We start from the raw sequence: 17,059 nt of genomic DNA on the forward strand, positions 1-17,059 counted from the left end.
TAAGCACAGGGCAGGGGTGCATGTGCAACATGCAGAGAAAGCAAAGGGGGTGGCATTTGTGTCGAATCTTGAAGGATGGGTAGAAGTTTTAACAGGTAGAAAGTTATTTGAGAAGTTCACTGTTCTTCACCATCTGTGGACCAATCTTAGTGGCTTTACTATCATTTCAGTTGTATTGAAGTACCTTACTTACATTATTATTACTTGCCATTTCCCCCTCTACCCATTTTCTAGTATCATGTTTTGTTGCCTGTGTACTCACTGTATTACCATGGTTTGCAGTAACTTCTTGGAAATGTTTAGTAAATACTCCTGGGGATTTTTTTTTTCTTTTTAAAAAAAAAAAAAACTGGCTCTGAATATCAGACAGAGATATCTACATGAACTCAAAATGGATATTTAGACGCTTTTTAAAAAATTTACAGATAAGAGTTCTTATGTACTATTTTAAGCATTTAAGTTATTGTAGATATTTTGTCTTGTTATTGTTAGTTGCATGACTGTTATTTAGGACTGTGTTTACTCTTTTTTTTTTGAATTTTATTTTATCTTATTTTTATACAGCAGGTTCTTATTAGTTATCAATTTTATACATATTGGTGTATATATGTCAATCCCAATCTCCCAGTTCATCCCACCACCACCACCCCCCAGGACTGTGTTTACTCTTTATGCAGAAAAATCAGAATGTTTGGAATATGTGCATATATATATCGAATCCCTAAACATAGCAATGTTTCTCTTCCAGATTATGTCCCTATTGGCCCTCGATTTTCTAATCTGGTATTACAGGCTCTTCTTGTGTTACTGAAAAAGGCGCCTCCTCAGGTAAAAATAATATAAGGAACATTTTCACAGAGTTTCTCCAGTAAATTATACAACGGTGCACTCTCTAAATAAGCAGATTATCATAAACATATAAAATTTTCTTGTTGAAGAGATTTTGAAAGGTCATCTGGTCTGGCCTTCTGCCTTAAGGTAAATGATTTTCTTAATCACTTTTCTTAATCAGAGAAATTTTCTGTTCTTTTTCTGAAGATCTCAAAATCCCAGTTTCAGTTAGTATTCTGTGTTGCTTTATAAGTTCACCACCATATTACACATCCCTACGTCCCTCCGTTTCCCATGAGAGATATTAATACATGATATTAATGTAGAAGGGATTAAACACATATTCCCATTTGTTTTGTTTTTCATTTCATAAGTTTTCCTAAGAATTTGTATTTGGGGTAATTTACATCCTGTAGGGAGTTTTGTTTTGTTTTTAGTTTTTACAGATGAGCTTGAGTTATTTTTCTTGTGTCATGTGGCACTTTTGAAGAGTGAATCTATAGCCAGAACCTTGGTTCATGTGATTGTAGTTTTTACTCACGTGGCTGTTGGAGACTGGTGATTTTGATAGGTTAACACATTTAAACTAACCTATGAGGGTTGGTTAAATATGTTAATTATGTAGAGGCTGCCAGAGCATGTTTGGCTATGACATAAGACGTGAATTCTCTTGGTTGATTCTGCATGTTGTAACCTTGAAGAAATGCCAATCAAAGGCAGATACAAAGGGGTGAAGCACTAACTTAAAAAACATCTTAATGTCTGTATGGGAATCTCATATTTGAAGTTAGAGATATAAACTAAGCTGTATGGAAAATATTTAATGTTAAGCTGGTGAATCTAATATTTAATTTAACAGTTAAAATTATATGTGTTGTATGTGTTAGACCTAAAGGTAAAGGACTTGTCTTGACTTTCTAGGTTTTTTTTTTCCCTAAACTAGTGAAAAGAAACATACAACAACCTTGAAAATTTACTACATATTTGCACGGTGAAAGGATTTTTTAAAATCATTTTTCTGTAAACTGTTATTCCCAGGAGTTGGAGTTTTAGCTTATACTGAAGCTGAAATTAGAGAAGTGAGAATTTTTATCTTATTCCTTCAAAAAATATGTATATAGTTATAAAGCAGAAACTAACACACCATTGTAAAGCAATTATATTCCAATAAAGATGTTAAAAAAATTTAAAAAATGTATATAGATATATCTAAAGTTTCTAGAATAAAAATAAATAACCCCAATAAATAAATTTTAAAAATATATATATCACACACAAAAAAAATCCTTTTTATGAAATCAGTATTTAAAAAATTATAAGATTAGAAGACTTTTCCCAGGCATTAAAATTTACTTCTTATAATATTCAGCTTTTTAGCTAAAAATAATTTATGCTACAAGCCATTTGAGAGAAGAAAGAATAATTTTTCAATGGTACTTTTTAAACTGCTTATCCCTTTATATAATACTATACACATGGATTTAAACAGAGACATCCCCTGAGAATTATTTGTAATCCAAAATAGATATTAATAGAAATAAATAGAACATATTGACAAATGACTTGCAAAATCTTGAATGAAGACTTAGGAATAACTTTTTGTTTTATAAAAATAATTTTTAAGACCCTTGAGGAAAGGAACATTATCTTATGCTTTTAAATCTTACAGCATCTGGCACTGAGGTTTATACAGATATGCTTCATGAATAACTTATTCAACTATATATATATATATATATATATATACACACACACACACACACATATATATAAACTTTTAAATATTTTTTGAGTGTCCCCTCATTTTGGTGGGATTGAGTATTTAGTATTGCTGTAGTTTATATTTGGCAAGATATGACTAAAGTGAAAACATTCAAAAATAAGTAAAGTTCAAATGGCCAATAAGCGCACAAAAAGATACTCAACATCATTAGCCATCAGGGAAATGCAAATCAAAGCCACAGTGAGATATCACTTTATATCAACTAGGATTACCATAATCGAAAAGTCAGATAATAACAAGTATTGATATGCATATGGAGAAATTGGAATCCTTATACACTGCTGGTGGGAATAGGTAAATTGTGCAGCTTCTGAAAAACAGTCTAGCACTCAAAAAGTTAGAGTTACCATATGACCCAGCAATTCTATTTCTAGGTATATACCCCAAAGAAATGAAAATATACATCCACACAAAAGCTTGTACATGAATATTCATAGCAGCATTATTCATAATAGCCAAAAAGTGGAAACAACCCAAATGTTCATCAAATAAAATAAACTATGGTATATACATACAATGGAGTATTATTCGGCATTTAAAAGAAATGAAGTACTAATACATGCTGTAACATGGATGAACCTTGAAAACATGCTAAACAAAAGAAGCCAGTCACAAATGACTACATATTGTATGATTCCATTTACATGAAATGTCCAGAACTGGCAAATCTATAGAGACAGAATACAGATCAGTGGTTGCCTAGGACTGGAGGGGTGGATAGGGAGAATGAGAGGTGACTGATAATGGGTACGGGGTTTCTTTGGGGCATGATGAATACGTTCTAAAATTGATTCCAGTGATGGTTGCACATATCTGTGCAGTCTACTAAAAACCATTGAATTGTACACTTTAAGTCAGTGAACCGTGTGTTATATGAGTTACATCTTAATAAAATGGTTACAATAGATAGATAGATACATAGATAGATAGTGTCAGAAGCTTAAATGACGAAAGGAGGATTCCATGCAGAGCTAGAGGTAAGGAGTGAGCATACAACATACATGGCCCAGCTTGGAAGAAATCTTAGAAACAGGAGTTGAATCCTTAAAAAAGGGCTGTGGAATGAATTTCTCTAAGGATTGGAAAGGAAGGATATAGGAGCATGTAAGAAGTAGAAGATAGATCTGGTTGCCTTAGTGATTGGAAATGGTGGGGATTCTCTTTTAAGAGGCTACCAGCCTGTCCTTAATCAGAATTTGGTGACTCTGACCTGGACTGCTAGATGACCTGCTGTATAAGTGAATCAGTGGCAGAAGAAGGTAACGTTTAAAATATTTCTAGTTGGCATATATTTAACAAAATAAAAATATGCTTTCTCTGTACCACCTTGCTTTTTTAAATTAGTTTGTATTCTCTCAGGACAATAAGGGAAAATTTTTCAGGCCAATCCAGTGTCAAGACTATTTGTCATTCTAAAGTAGAAGCATTCACTTTACCAAACCATTATCATGTAGGTTTTTCAGATGTTTTCAATTAAATATTAAAAGTATATGAATCTGAATGTTGTAGAGATGCATAGACTGGTAGAAAGCTATTATTTTATCACTGTCAAGAAAACAGAAAAGTTGTAGGCATTTTTCTTTCAAAAGAGGAACTGTACATGCATACAATACAGTAATCATATCAGTCACAGAATCCTTAATTTTGCATTTGTTGTAATTCAGCTTTCACATAGAAAAATTGTATGTGCATGTGTGCACATGCTCAAATAAAAGAATCCCTTCAGGGGTACTATGTTGTTATGTATCAAGATATTCTTTTTTTCTACTTCTCCCCCTCCCCCATCTCCCCTCCCTCATTGTAAATTGGCTTATTAAAACTAGTTCACAAGCCTTCCTTTTTTCCCTTTGTGATTGCTTTGGTCTTGGATTTTCAGTGTAGGACTAAAAATTCAAGTCAGATTTCAGTTACTAGGTTAATTTTCTTTGAATTTTAAATTTTTCCAAGTAAATGCATAGATTTTTAATGAACCCAGTATTCAGTGGATTTGCTTTAAATTTAGCTGGAGAGTTAATTTCATGATTGATTTATTAGCCCTTTGAAAGTATAAAAAGTGGTATCTGTAGTTCATGAAGACTGAAAAACATCATCACATTTTGTTTAGCATCTTTTTAAAACCAATTAAAAGCTTTTCTAAAATGGATTGAACAGGAGAAAATAAAACATGTTCCCTAAGTCTTTATTTCAATCAAGTTTCCCTGTGTTCTGCAGGAGAAGAGATCGAGGGGGGATAGAAAAATTGAAAAGGGCTGTCCCAGCAGGGAGCCACGCCGCAGAAAAGGGCTGCTCTGAGAACTCAGCAGCAGTAGCTAAGAAAGCTCCCAGCCTGCTTCATCTACATGCAGAGTCACACAAGGCATGGGGGCGCTCACCATCACCACAGAGGTTTCACATGTGCTTCCCTGCTGATTCTTGTGAAAAGCTAACAATTGGCTTGGAGGGTAAAAGACCACTGCAGTTCACCCTCCCTGAGCTGGACGTACAATTTGTCCAGTGTTAGGAAATGTCCGGCTTAGCAGTGAGAGGCTTGAAGACACCCCTCCTTACAGTGAGATTCCTAAAGCCGTCTCTTTTGCTTGATGACACTGGGGCTCTTTTCAAGCTTTGCAGATTTATGGAAGTCGAAGGGAATGTGCCTTTCAGGATCAGGAGGATGAAAGCCTTAGTCTTCGTGTCAAGGAAGAGGCAGTAGTAACGCAGTGAGGCCAGGTAAATCTTCCTGCAAACTGCAGCACCAGCGGCTTTATGATTTTCCTCATAGATCTCTTCTGGCACCTTCTTTTTTTTTCTTTTTGGGAGACAAAGTGGCTGAAAAGGAACTCCTCAGCTGTAAAATGACATGACTTCCAGTTTCCTCAACAAGTGTGAGAGTAGTTAAGCCCATTAACCTGACTGCTTTAATGTTTACCTGACACTTTTGCAAATCAGTTTGGAAGACCTCATCCATATGTACCAGAATAACCTTGTAACTAATGGAGAACCACTCCTTTTTCACTTCAGTGCTTCCCAGCCTTTTTCATATCATGGCATGTAGGAAATGATAACATCTGATGATGTACTTGGGTAAGTGGATGAGGCCATTCACAGCTGGCCAGAGATGCAGCCACGCCAAGTGCCACCCAGCCTTCCCAAGGGCTGACGAGAATTGGTATCTTAGAACACTTATAATTCATTCACAGCATGCCAGCTGGAAAACTCTTTGGAAACTGTAGACTTTTACAAAAGAAGATCACTCCAAATTAATAGCAATATTGACGGGAATAAAGACACAGACCTAATAGAGAATGGACGTGAGGATATGGGGAGGGGGGGGTGAGATGTGACAGGGTAAGAGAGTGTCATGGACATATATACACTACCAAATGTAAAATAGATAGCTAGTGGGAAGCAGCCGCATAGCACAGGGAGATCAGCTCTGTGCTTTGTGACCACCTAGAGGGGTGGGATGGGGAGGGTGGGAGGGAGGAAGATGCAAGAAGGAAGAGATATGGGAACATATTTTATGTGTATAACTGATTCACTTTGTTATAAAGCAGAAGCTAACACACCATTGAAAGGCAATTATACTTCAATAAAGATGTTTAAAAAAATAAAAATAATAATAAAAAAAAATCAAAAAAAAAAATAGCAATATTACTGAAGTAGAACTTGGACCTGACAGTTGTTAGAATTTTAGCTGAAAAATAAAGTTGTTGAAAAAAATTACTTCCTTACTGCTCTGGCACTTAAGAATATTACCTGATAAGAAAAAAGTAGGGCTTAGAGCTGGGAAGGGTATAACTAACAATAAGACTGTTAGTAAACTCCTGATGGGAACGCAGGCAGACATATTTGTTTCTCCAGGGGTTTAATTTAAGATCACCAGTCTCTCTACAAGACTGCTTTTTCTGTAATCCTTATATGACATCTCAGTGCAATCTTAACTTCGGATATGTTATTAGGAAGTCTTGGTGATATTAAGCAACTCTTCAGTCTTCGGGTTGCTTTAGCAAAATAAGCAAATAATGGAAGAGACTCCAAATCACGCAGGCCTAAACATGATTATCTCTCTGTCTATCTGTTCAAAATTAACTCTGGCTAATGACTACAATATGAGTCAAGAAGATATATAACCACTTTAAGAGAGAGGTTTAGTAATTTTGCCAGACACATTAATTGTAATCACTGATGTGGTGACTTTTGCATTGGGCTTCTTTATAAAAAATCTGTGTGATGCTTGACTGTTTAGGAGCCCAGTTTTCTCATTCATTAAATCAGTGACGTTAGATGGCTACTATAGTTTAAAAAATTCTCTAAAAGTATATTTTGCTTACTAGGTTATCTCAGAAAGTTCTATGTAAATTGAATATATATATATATATAGAGAGAGAGAGAGAACAATTTCAAGTTAATCAAAAAATAGTGAAAGAAATTTGGTGAGTCCTTTCATAAAACATTGCTGCAGATATCTGCTAAATAAAACCATGTTTTCAAAATAGGGTTTTTTGTTTTTCAGTAGAGCATATCTAAAATACGTATTAATTAATACAAAAAATTATAAGATAGATATATACATACATACCATTTTCAGGTAACTCAAAATTAAATATCTAAATTTTAATCAGAAAAATGCTAATGGTGCTGAGACAAAATATTCTCTCACTGCCTTAAATATATTACTGTGACTAGACATCAGCATTAGAAAAGTGTTGATTATACCATCATAATGTTCCATGGGGCCATGAATCTAGTTATGAGTATCCTCTCTGCACAACTTACTCATCGTATTGGACTTGGAGTCAGAAAACCTGAGTTTGAGTCTTAGCACAGCCATCTGGCGTTTTAGTCTTGAACTAGTCCCTTAATACCTTTGTGTCTATTTCTTCATCTGTAAAATGAAGATTATTCCTCCTTACCTACCACAGTGACGGCCAACTCACATAATGTAAGTTCTATGTAAACCTGCGGGCTGCACAGGTATAAGGTATTAATGCCTTATTGTGAAAAGCATAGAGTTACTGAGAAGTAGGAGTATGCTGTTGGCCACAGAGAATGTCATTTGTAAAGAATCAGTTTATAAAGTCCTATCCTTAAAAAAGGGTGAATGTTTCTCTTGCGTGATTTGAATGTTCTCATTGCTTGGAGCCTAAGGGTTGACATCTAAAATTCTGTTTCTTCCTGTTTTCTTAATGTTTCAAAGTTCTTAGGGGTTTAGTATTTTATTAAGGCTGTTGTATAGAACTAGAAATGTATTTCCCAGCTGTTGTTGTTTTAAGAAAAGAGGTGCCTTTAGATAGTCCACAGAACCTCTTTAGCATGTAAGATAGGAAAACTAAAGAATGTAACTGTATATAGCAAATTTCCATGGAAAGTGAGTTCAGAGTTTCAAGTTGGAATGCCCAGGTTCAACTTCTCTCATTTGCAATACTGGAAAAAGAAGTAGAGGCACCCTGCTTCCCCATCGCCCATTCACTGAAATTTAGAAGCTTCCTGAGTCCTAAGACAAATACTCTGGTCTGGGGATTGGAGATCCCTATTATAAAAGGGAGAATGAAGTAGAAACAGGAATTTCAGAGTTCAGCAGCGTGAGGAGTAGAGAGAGGGCCAGGGCTTCTGGCCATTGTGGGATCCCAAGGACACTACCTATTACACTCGTCCTTAGCCTCCAGGGACTGGCCCCCCTACGTCCTTTTTCCCTGTAGCTACCTGTTGCTTGTGACTAAAGTTCACCTCTTTTTCTAATCCAAGGTGGAACAGAATAACATTTCACAGCTTCTCTTCTACCTTCCTGTCCCCAAAACAAATACACAGATCTTTGAAGATCCGTAAGGGTTTATACTATATGGCATAACAACTATTGGGTGAGAAGAACCAATAAGGGGAAGCTTACAAAGGGTCCAAAACAATCTGTCAATATTCCTGATAGTTATTAGAATGTAGATGGAACAAGGCCTTGATCTTTTCACGTCACAGCTTGGTCTGTAACCATGCTTTCATTTTGACAATCCTGCTTACCACTCACATTGGGGAATGGCAAATGTCAAGAGTGCTTTTCACAAGGAAAGCTCCAGACAATCTGCCTAGACCCTCCCTTCCTTTCTTTCTTCCTCTTTCTCTCTTCCTCCCCTTCCTTCCTTCCTTCCTCCCCTTCCTTCCTTCCTCCCCTTCCTTCCTTCCTCCCCTTCCTTCCTCCCCTTCCTTCTTTCCTTCCTCCCTTCCTTCCTTTCCTTTCTTCCTTCCTCCTCTTCCTTCCTTCCCTCCCTCCCCTTCCTTCCTTCCTTCCTCCTCTTCCTTCCTTCCCTCCCTCCCCTTCCTTCCTTCCTCCCTCCCTGCCCCCTCCCTCCCCCCTCCCTTCCCTTCCCTTCCTTCCTCCCTTCCTTCCTTCCTCTCTTCCTCTCTTCTTCTCTTCCCCTCTCTCTCTCTTTGCAGACCTGTTTAGGCTACATAGATGATGATATTTGTTGAATGGATGTCTTAAACATGGTGAGTCTACATGTAGAACTGGCATTGGCAGTGTAAATAAGAGCTCAGAAGTTAGAATTTGAAGACTTGAACTTGAATTCAGTCACTTAATTTCTGAGCCTCAATCTTCTCATTGTAAAACGGGAACAGTAGTAATATTTAATATTTAGATCGTGAGAATTAAATAAGATAAATGTTGATTATAGTTCTTTGTAAACTGCAAATCACAACTCAATTGTTAGTTTATTATTCACTTTAAAGAAAACCCTGACTCTGTCTTTCCTCACACAAAAAATCCGTAAAACCAGCAAAGTAACCAACCCATATCAAAGGAGCTAGGCTCCAGGTGGCTGCTGGGAAGAAGCCAGCCCTAGAAATGTCAGCAGGAATGGCAGCTTCCTTTCCCTCTAGCTGCCAGCCATCGGGCCCCTGCAGATCCTGCTGGGGCAGCCCTGGAGCAGGTGGAAGAAGGGTGCCAGTTCCCCAAGTAAGGAGTAACAATGGGAAGGGAGAACAGGGTGAAATACCAGTCCGAGCAGGGAGATGAACAGCTTGGTGGCCGCCCCGCTAGTGATCCATTATCTAGGTAAAGCGGGCCTGTGTCAGAAACTGCCTGCCTAAGGATCAAATCACCTTCCACTTAATCCTCAGTTATTCTCTAAGTGTGATTTCAGTTATGAAGAAAAAAAGACTGGAGGAAATATGCCAAAATTGTTTTCTGTGATTGCCTCCAAATTTTGAAAAAAAAGTTGCTCATCCTCCCCATATTTTAATGCATTTATTATTCTATTAGTTGGTGTCCATTTTAAAATGTACAAAAAAGGAATTTTTAAAAAGAATGAAGAGAAAAACAAAAGTTAAAGGAAGTTCTATTATTTCTCCATCTTAAAGACAACTGATCTTACTTAGATGGTAGGTCGTAGGTGGGTTTTTCTGCTTTATTATTTCTTACATTTTATACATTTTCTACAATAAGCATTTGTTACTTTATAATCAGGAAAAATAAAAACTTAATGTGTATACAGTTGTTTTTATTTTTAACTCAGCAGTATAACTGTCAAAATTCCAGTCCTTTGCAACTAACTTGCTGCTTGACTAACAATAACAGTTAAATGAATCTACCTTTGTATCTAAGCTTGTCTGTGTGCAATATATTTTGTTAGCCTTGTTTTTTCTTTAAGGCTGATTTAATTTAAGGTCTGGTCTGTAAGATACTCTGTGGTCCTGCGAGTAAAAGTGTGTATGTAAGTGCCTCCTGACTCTCACGGTTGTCCTTGGACACCCACCTGGCATTCAGCTCAGTGCTGTGCTTCCAGGCTGAACTTAACGATGGTTGAATGCCAATGTGACCAAGGTTGACCAGGATAGATGGTGACAGTTCTACTAAGCTTCATGGAAAGGAGATGAGAAGTTTCTTTCTATCCAAAAATATTTCTTTTGAAATGCAAGTTTGAAATATTTCTTTAGGGAATATATGCTTTTATTAGGATGTACATGTAATAAACTTTTGTTCTGTACTATAGAAATAACAAAGATGAATCAGACATGCTACCTGCCCTCAAAGAGCTCATAATCCAGGACCACCTATTCAGTTGTGCAGTTTGGGCACAAGCTGTGCACAAGGTCAACTGGCAAGTGGGGGTTAACATCCGGCCCACACTCCAGTTGCCCTGTGAGCCGTGTACCCTGACGTGGGCTGTAACTGCCCAGCTGAGTAGGGTTGCCACATTTAGTACATGAGGATATAGGATGGCAAGTTAAATTTGAATTTCAGAAAGACACCAAATAGTCTTTTAGTGTACGTATATCCCATGCATTGTTTGGGACATACTTATACTCAGGGCTTTATCTGGCAACCCTAGCCCTGAGGAAGAGGAAAAGGGGTGCCTTTTTACTCATACAAGGTGCTGGGGCTTTAGGAGATGGGGACAAGGGTGGCTACATATACCTAGATGACTGCTTTTTTCTAATTCATCCACCTAGTAGGGGTATTTTTTTTCTTATTTGTATGCAGGCCAACTGGTGTCCCTGACACAATCCAGTGAGGGTGAAAGATGTGTAAACGTGATGATGTAAATAGTTAAGTTTTATAACTCATGTGGGTTCCAGTGGACTATGGAGGAAAGTATGGTCCATTTTACCTGAGAAAATCTGCAAATATTTCACAAATAGTAGTTCTTGATCCTGGTCTTGAAAGATGAGTGACAGGGAGATTGATGAGGACCATTGTGCTGTGCTGAGGAATTCCAGCTCTGCAGCGCTGGGCAGAGATGGTGAAGGGTGTGCCTGCGCCAGAACCAGCACATTTTTATTATTTACATACTAACTGGTACTTGGGAATTTACGGATGCGTTTTGTGTACAGTTACTTATCTTAGGCTTCATATGGCATATTCAGTTTCACTGGAGGGAAGAATAGGAATTAGTAGGAAATCAAAGGCTTCATTTTTCCGAAATGACTGAAGCTTAACCTCTTTAAATATCAATTGCTGTTATACTTTAGCCTTTTTTAAAAGGAAAGAAATGCTACATACATCTTTGGTGTCTGAAGCAAAGTATTATAAACACTACGTTAATGAATAAGGATCTTCATTACAAACCATAATCACATGGCGATTATGCAAGAACTATTGGAATGTAGAGGACTTGGCCCTGGGAGTCATTAAGTAGGCCCAGTGTGCCCTGTTTTTTTGAGTTTGTTGTACTTTTTCTTGTTTTTAATGGTTTTGCTATCAGCTTTTACTTGAGGAATTCAAGTGAGTTGTGTCAGTCTGCCTGCCTCTGACAATTCCCCCTCGTCTAATTTGCTGCTTCTTGTCAGCTGTGAGCTAAGAAAGGCAACCTCCAGGACCCTTGAGTTGTCTGTAAAGTGAGAGCAACTAGGCTCTGATGAGAGAGAGCCGGAGGAGCTTCCTGCCAGCAGGGCCATGTCGTGAAGTCCCTGGGTCCCTTTCTTCATAAAAAAAATGTTAAACTTTTATTTTCCAACTGTTGGTATTTAAAACATTTTCCTCAACCTGAAAGTTCTTTTATTTTTCTTCTGATTTTAGAAGAAATTAGAATATTTTTGTGGGCCCTTGCCCCTGTGCCCGCTGTGCCCGCTGTGCCCAGTGGATAAGTTGGTACTACCTGTGAGTAGTCACTTGAACCTCATTTATTGTGTTTTTTCAGTTCTAGAAGTTAGAGAATTTTGCATATATCTTGGTTCTTGGCTATGTTCTAGATAGTTGAAATTGTTCAGTAAATTGGCCTCCAGATAAATGAGGTGTTTTTACTGGGCACATTGAATCCATGCTCGAAGAGGGTGGAGCCTGAAGGAGCAAACTGGGTTGTGTAGGGTTAAAGGAGGGCAGAATGTGGAGAGAAGGCAAGTTCTGAAATATCTTGAACATAAGGGATAATTGCAAACTGGTAGAAAACTCTGGAAAGCATTTTAATAAAGAGGAATGCTATGGATAAAAATCACAGAGTTAGGGACTTCCCTGGTGGCGCAGTGGTTAAGAGTCCGCCTGCCAGTGCAGGGGACACGGGTTCGAGCCCTGGTCTGGGAAGATCCCACATGCTGTGGAGCAACTAAGCCCGTGCGCCACAACTACTGAGCCTGCGCTCTAGAGCCTGTGCTCCACAACAAGAGAAGCCACCGCAATGAGAAGCACGCACACCGCAACAAAGAATAGCCCCTGCTCAAAGCAACTAGAGAAAGCCTGCGCGCAGCAACGAAGACCCAACGCAGCCAAAAATAAATAAATTAAAAAAAAAAAATCACAGAGGTAGAAGTTAAATGAGAAAGAAGAAGAAAATTGAACTGATTAGAGCACAGGGGTCATTTTAGGGCATCTCAAGCTAAAAGTGGAGGGAGGGAGGGAAAGTCTATTGTGGGTGCCAGGTGGAAGAGTTTGGATTTGCTGATGAATCAGTGATCATCTTAATTAAGTTTCTAATGAGAGAGCACCTACAAAACTGGGCACTAAGAATACTGTACGTCAGTACATCTTCATTTTCTTAATTTATTTAACCTTTTCTCCTAAGAGCTCAGAGGTCGTAATTTCTAGGTGATATATCTATCTAACTCATAATTAAGAGATAAGCCATTGCTGATATAAGTTAAAAATTACACAAATAAGAATGGACAGCAAAGCATAGTGGGAATATCGGTGAGGCCTGAACTCTGGTTTCAGCTCCCTCCTTGGATGTAAAATCTTACTCCCGTTTCTCACCTACAAAATAGCCAGGAGAGGAGAGGGAGGAGGAGAGAACTAGGCAAGCTTTCAGAGCTGCTCTGAGTATAAAATCTGATGATTCCATGTCTTTTTCACAAACTGGTACTAAAATATTCTTTAATATCTCAAAGTGGTCTGCTCTTGCCTGTAGTAATTTTTAAAAATTATTTGGGGTGAAGTTTCTCATTTCATATTCCATGTGCATTATGAATTCCCCCTCTTTATCGTCCTCTGTCCTGCCTGCAGCACCAGGAGGATGGTTACAAAGACAGTAGGCTAAGAATTTGCTTCAGGGTAAAATCTAATGGAGAGTTTAAATGTAGTTGTCTGCCTAGTTGTAACATGATTTATTTGAAACATCCTTCCTTTGGTATTCAACTTAAACATTTAACTAGCAAAAAAAGAAGTTACAGACATTGGAGCGTGAGAAATCAAATGCATGCAGGATATGCAAAGTGGCCCCAATTCCTCTCCTTTCACTGTCCAGACTCTTGGTTGTTTTTAATAGTAGTCAAATTTTTCCCTTGATTAGGGGAAACCAAGAGTTGTAGGAGATGCTTAATAATACTTACCTCGCTAGCTTAAATTAATGGCTTCTAATGAGTCTTATCTTTTCTCTGTTAGAGAAGTCTGTATTATGAATAGTTATGAATAGCTTAACTATTGACGATCAGTTGATTAGCTAAGAGAAAGCGGTATGACATCCTTTGCATCTAGTTATATTGTAAATGAAGCATACATGCTGATCATTCTGGATTGTTTTCTTTAAAACTTGTTGACTTGTTATCATAGTATTCAACACTTGGGGCTCAGATGTATAGACTCTGAAATGGTAGTTATTTTCCTGTTGAACATTTGGTATAGTGTGCATTATTCCAGGGCCAGAAGAGAAGTGTAACAAGGAAGGAGTGATCTGCGGCCCTTGAAACCTACACTGAGATCACCATTCATTCATTCAACACAAATGTATCAACTTGTCACTATGTTCAAGGCACTATGCTAGCCCTGGATCCATCAGTGAAACCAAACAGACACAAGTCCTGTCCTTATGAGGGAAGGCCAGCAATAAATAGAATAAATAAGTAAAGACAGTAAATGAGTAAAGTATATAGTATGTTAAGAGGTGATCCCTACTTGTGGGGGGAAAGAGCAGGATAAAGGGAGATGAAGTGGGGGTGGGGGGGTAGGCCTTGTGGGAAAGGTGACACTGGAGCAGAGCCCTGACTTTGAGGCAGAGAACCATGTGGATGTATAAGGGAAGAGCATTCTAGGTAGAGGGAACATCAGAGTATCTTCTGCGTGCCAGGCATGCTGTGCTAAAGACCTGCAAGGACAGAGATGAATAAAACATGGCCCCGCCCCCAGGGAGCTGACAGGCTAGAGACAAGATTCAGACTTGCAAATAAATGCAGTGGTAAAGTTGTATAAGCTCTATGGTGGATAGAATTTTTTATTTAACCTGCACTGAATAATAACAAACTAAGTTAAAGTATCAGACATTACTCCCATTTCAAGAATGAAACTAGTGTCAGTGACAAACTGAAGCACCTCTTACCAGAAAAGCTTCACATCCTCTGCCCTGAGCTGATTTCTTCCTCAGAGTCCCTGCCTCTCACCGAGGCCCCTCACTCTCAACCTGCTGTCACGGCTGCTTCTGAGGGCTGTTTGATCTTTAGCTTCAGGCCTCGTCTGGGCCTTGACGTAACCGTCATTAAGCTGAAGATCTGCGCGCTCATTTCCCCTTAATGCAGAGTGAATCTTGGCCCTCTGGGAGAATGCACTCTCTTGGCGTCGTTTGCGGCCAGTGCCTGCATTGTTGGGAAGAGAGGAATTCTCAGGTGCCCCACTGCTCACCCACCCGACCCGATGTCATAGATTCCTGACATCCCAGGCAGAGGACAATTCTTCAGGTTCCTCTCAAGACCATCGTTCAAGCTCTCACTTCCTTTCATTCCTGCCTCCTCTGACAGTGATGGCAAAGGCCTCCCTCCCCCACGCATTCTCACCTCATGCTCTACTCTGACAAGTAGGTAGGATTTTTAATCCCGTTTTTATGGTTGAGGAAGAAACAGGTGCTGAGAAGTTCAGTGATCTAGCCCAAATCACCCAGCTATGAATGGTGGAGCCTGTACTTTTTGTGTGGCACCAAGCCACCTGTCCAGCAGGGGACTTGCCTCTCCTCCCTTGCTTTCTGCCCACCTTGGGCTTGCGTTGAAATGGAAGGCGTGTGTGTGCATCACTGATGGCGAGGCGCCGACCCTTCCTGGGCGCGCTCACTCTGAGACCCTTTCTCAGAGCTGTCTCTCCTGCAGCAGCCCCCTCACAGGCTGCCGGCTGCCCAGCATGAAGCTGCTGGGATCATCTTTCTCGTCATCACAGTTCTTCCTCCTCCAGCACCTTCTTTAGTTTCCTGTTGCTTTTTATACTAAATCTCCTTTCTTAGTTTGGCATTCTGAGTCTTCCTTCGGTTGGCTGCCTACTCCCCATCTCTCTAAAAAGACCGTTTTCAGCCCTGAGGGCTCTGGCTCAGCTGCCTCCACCACCCACATGGGAATTAGGAGCATGGAAGACCTGTCCCTTCTCCTCCAGGGCCTCCTTCCTCTTCATCAGTGTCTCTGCGATACTACAGGAATCTTCCCAGATGACCCCATGCCAGTGAAGCTGTGCCCATAAGCTGTGTCCCCTCAGCATTATTCATTTATGTTTGCTGGTGTGTTACTTAGTAGTGGTCCCTGAATATTTACTTGGTCTCCCCAGCCAGATTGTACTCACTTTAGAGGCACAAGCTGAATCTCATAATTCCATAAATACCCTAACAGAGTCAATTCATGTTAATGGTCTGATCAACTAATCTATTTTATCTTTAACTTACTGGGCTTATAAATTGTGAATTCTGAAAATGTTCACTTTTGTTTACAAAAGGCTCAAATTCTAACAACCAGAAAATAAAGTTTAAGGCCCCTGGCACACTCACTTCTTAATCCATTTCAGGGTTTCCAGTTGTTCACAATTCATTCTTCTTACCAAGGGTGTATTGCCCTTGCTCAGCATTGAATGATATGGAAATAATTGGCCTTTCTTTACTGCATAACTGACTTTACTTTTGTTAGCAGGTTAAAATCAGCCCTTCCATTTCACTGCAGTTATTATACTGGTGGCATTTTTATTTAAGGGAGGGAAAAAAAGCTTTCTTCCACATGAACTTTTGTTGCAAATCAGTTTATTGGGGCCAATCAATGGGCAGGACCTATGAAAGGGTGTGGATTATCTGGTTAGTCCTTTGTGTGGCAAAAGGCTTAGATACTGCTTAGTACTTGGCTCATTCTTCATCATGTAAAGAAGTGGTTTTTCTGAAGGATCAACACCTGACTGAGCCCTGCCTTTTTCATGGTAATGTTTTCACCTGAGTTGCTTCTTATGGTACTAAGAATTAGTTAACTAATACTTATTTAACCTTGGAACAATGTTTATCATAATCCGATTGGCAGATAGTCGTTTTATTTAGGCCTTTTCTTTATTGCATCAGGACTAGAAAATCTCAGTGAAGAGTATGCTGGGAACAATTTTTTCCAAGTAAGTTGTCACTCAGCTTTTTTTCTTTCCATCAAGGGGCATGTTTTGGCGTTATAGACTCAGACTAGTAGCCACTAGTAGTTGGATTTCTCTTTCTGGGTTGAGCTCTACTTTCATTTTTAAAGCTGGCCTTCTCATTTCATGCTGCTGGCAACTTTTTCTCCAAAATGTTCTCCAATGTGATTTATGATATTAATATATTCAGAGCTGGT

General features: G+C 38.9%; 1 protein-coding gene across 3 annotated transcripts in view; it reads left to right on the plus strand.

The window, feature by feature from the left end:
* The window catches only part of NSF (N-ethylmaleimide sensitive factor, vesicle fusing ATPase), a 160,962-nt gene that overhangs the window by 132,100 nt on the left and 11,803 nt on the right, over positions 1 to 17,059 (plus strand). For all 3 annotated transcript variants that reach the window (XM_082373826.1, XM_082373825.1, XM_082373827.1), the window contains one exon: positions 749 to 828. In XM_082373826.1, the coding sequence (XP_082229952.1) occupies positions 749 to 828 (80 nt within the window). The remainder of the gene's footprint in view (positions 1 to 748; positions 829 to 17,059) is intronic.

This window comes from Balaenoptera borealis (assembly GCF_965194805.1).
Source record: "Balaenoptera borealis genome assembly, chromosome: 20".
Lineage (NCBI taxonomy): Eukaryota > Metazoa > Chordata > Mammalia > Artiodactyla > Balaenopteridae > Balaenoptera > Balaenoptera borealis.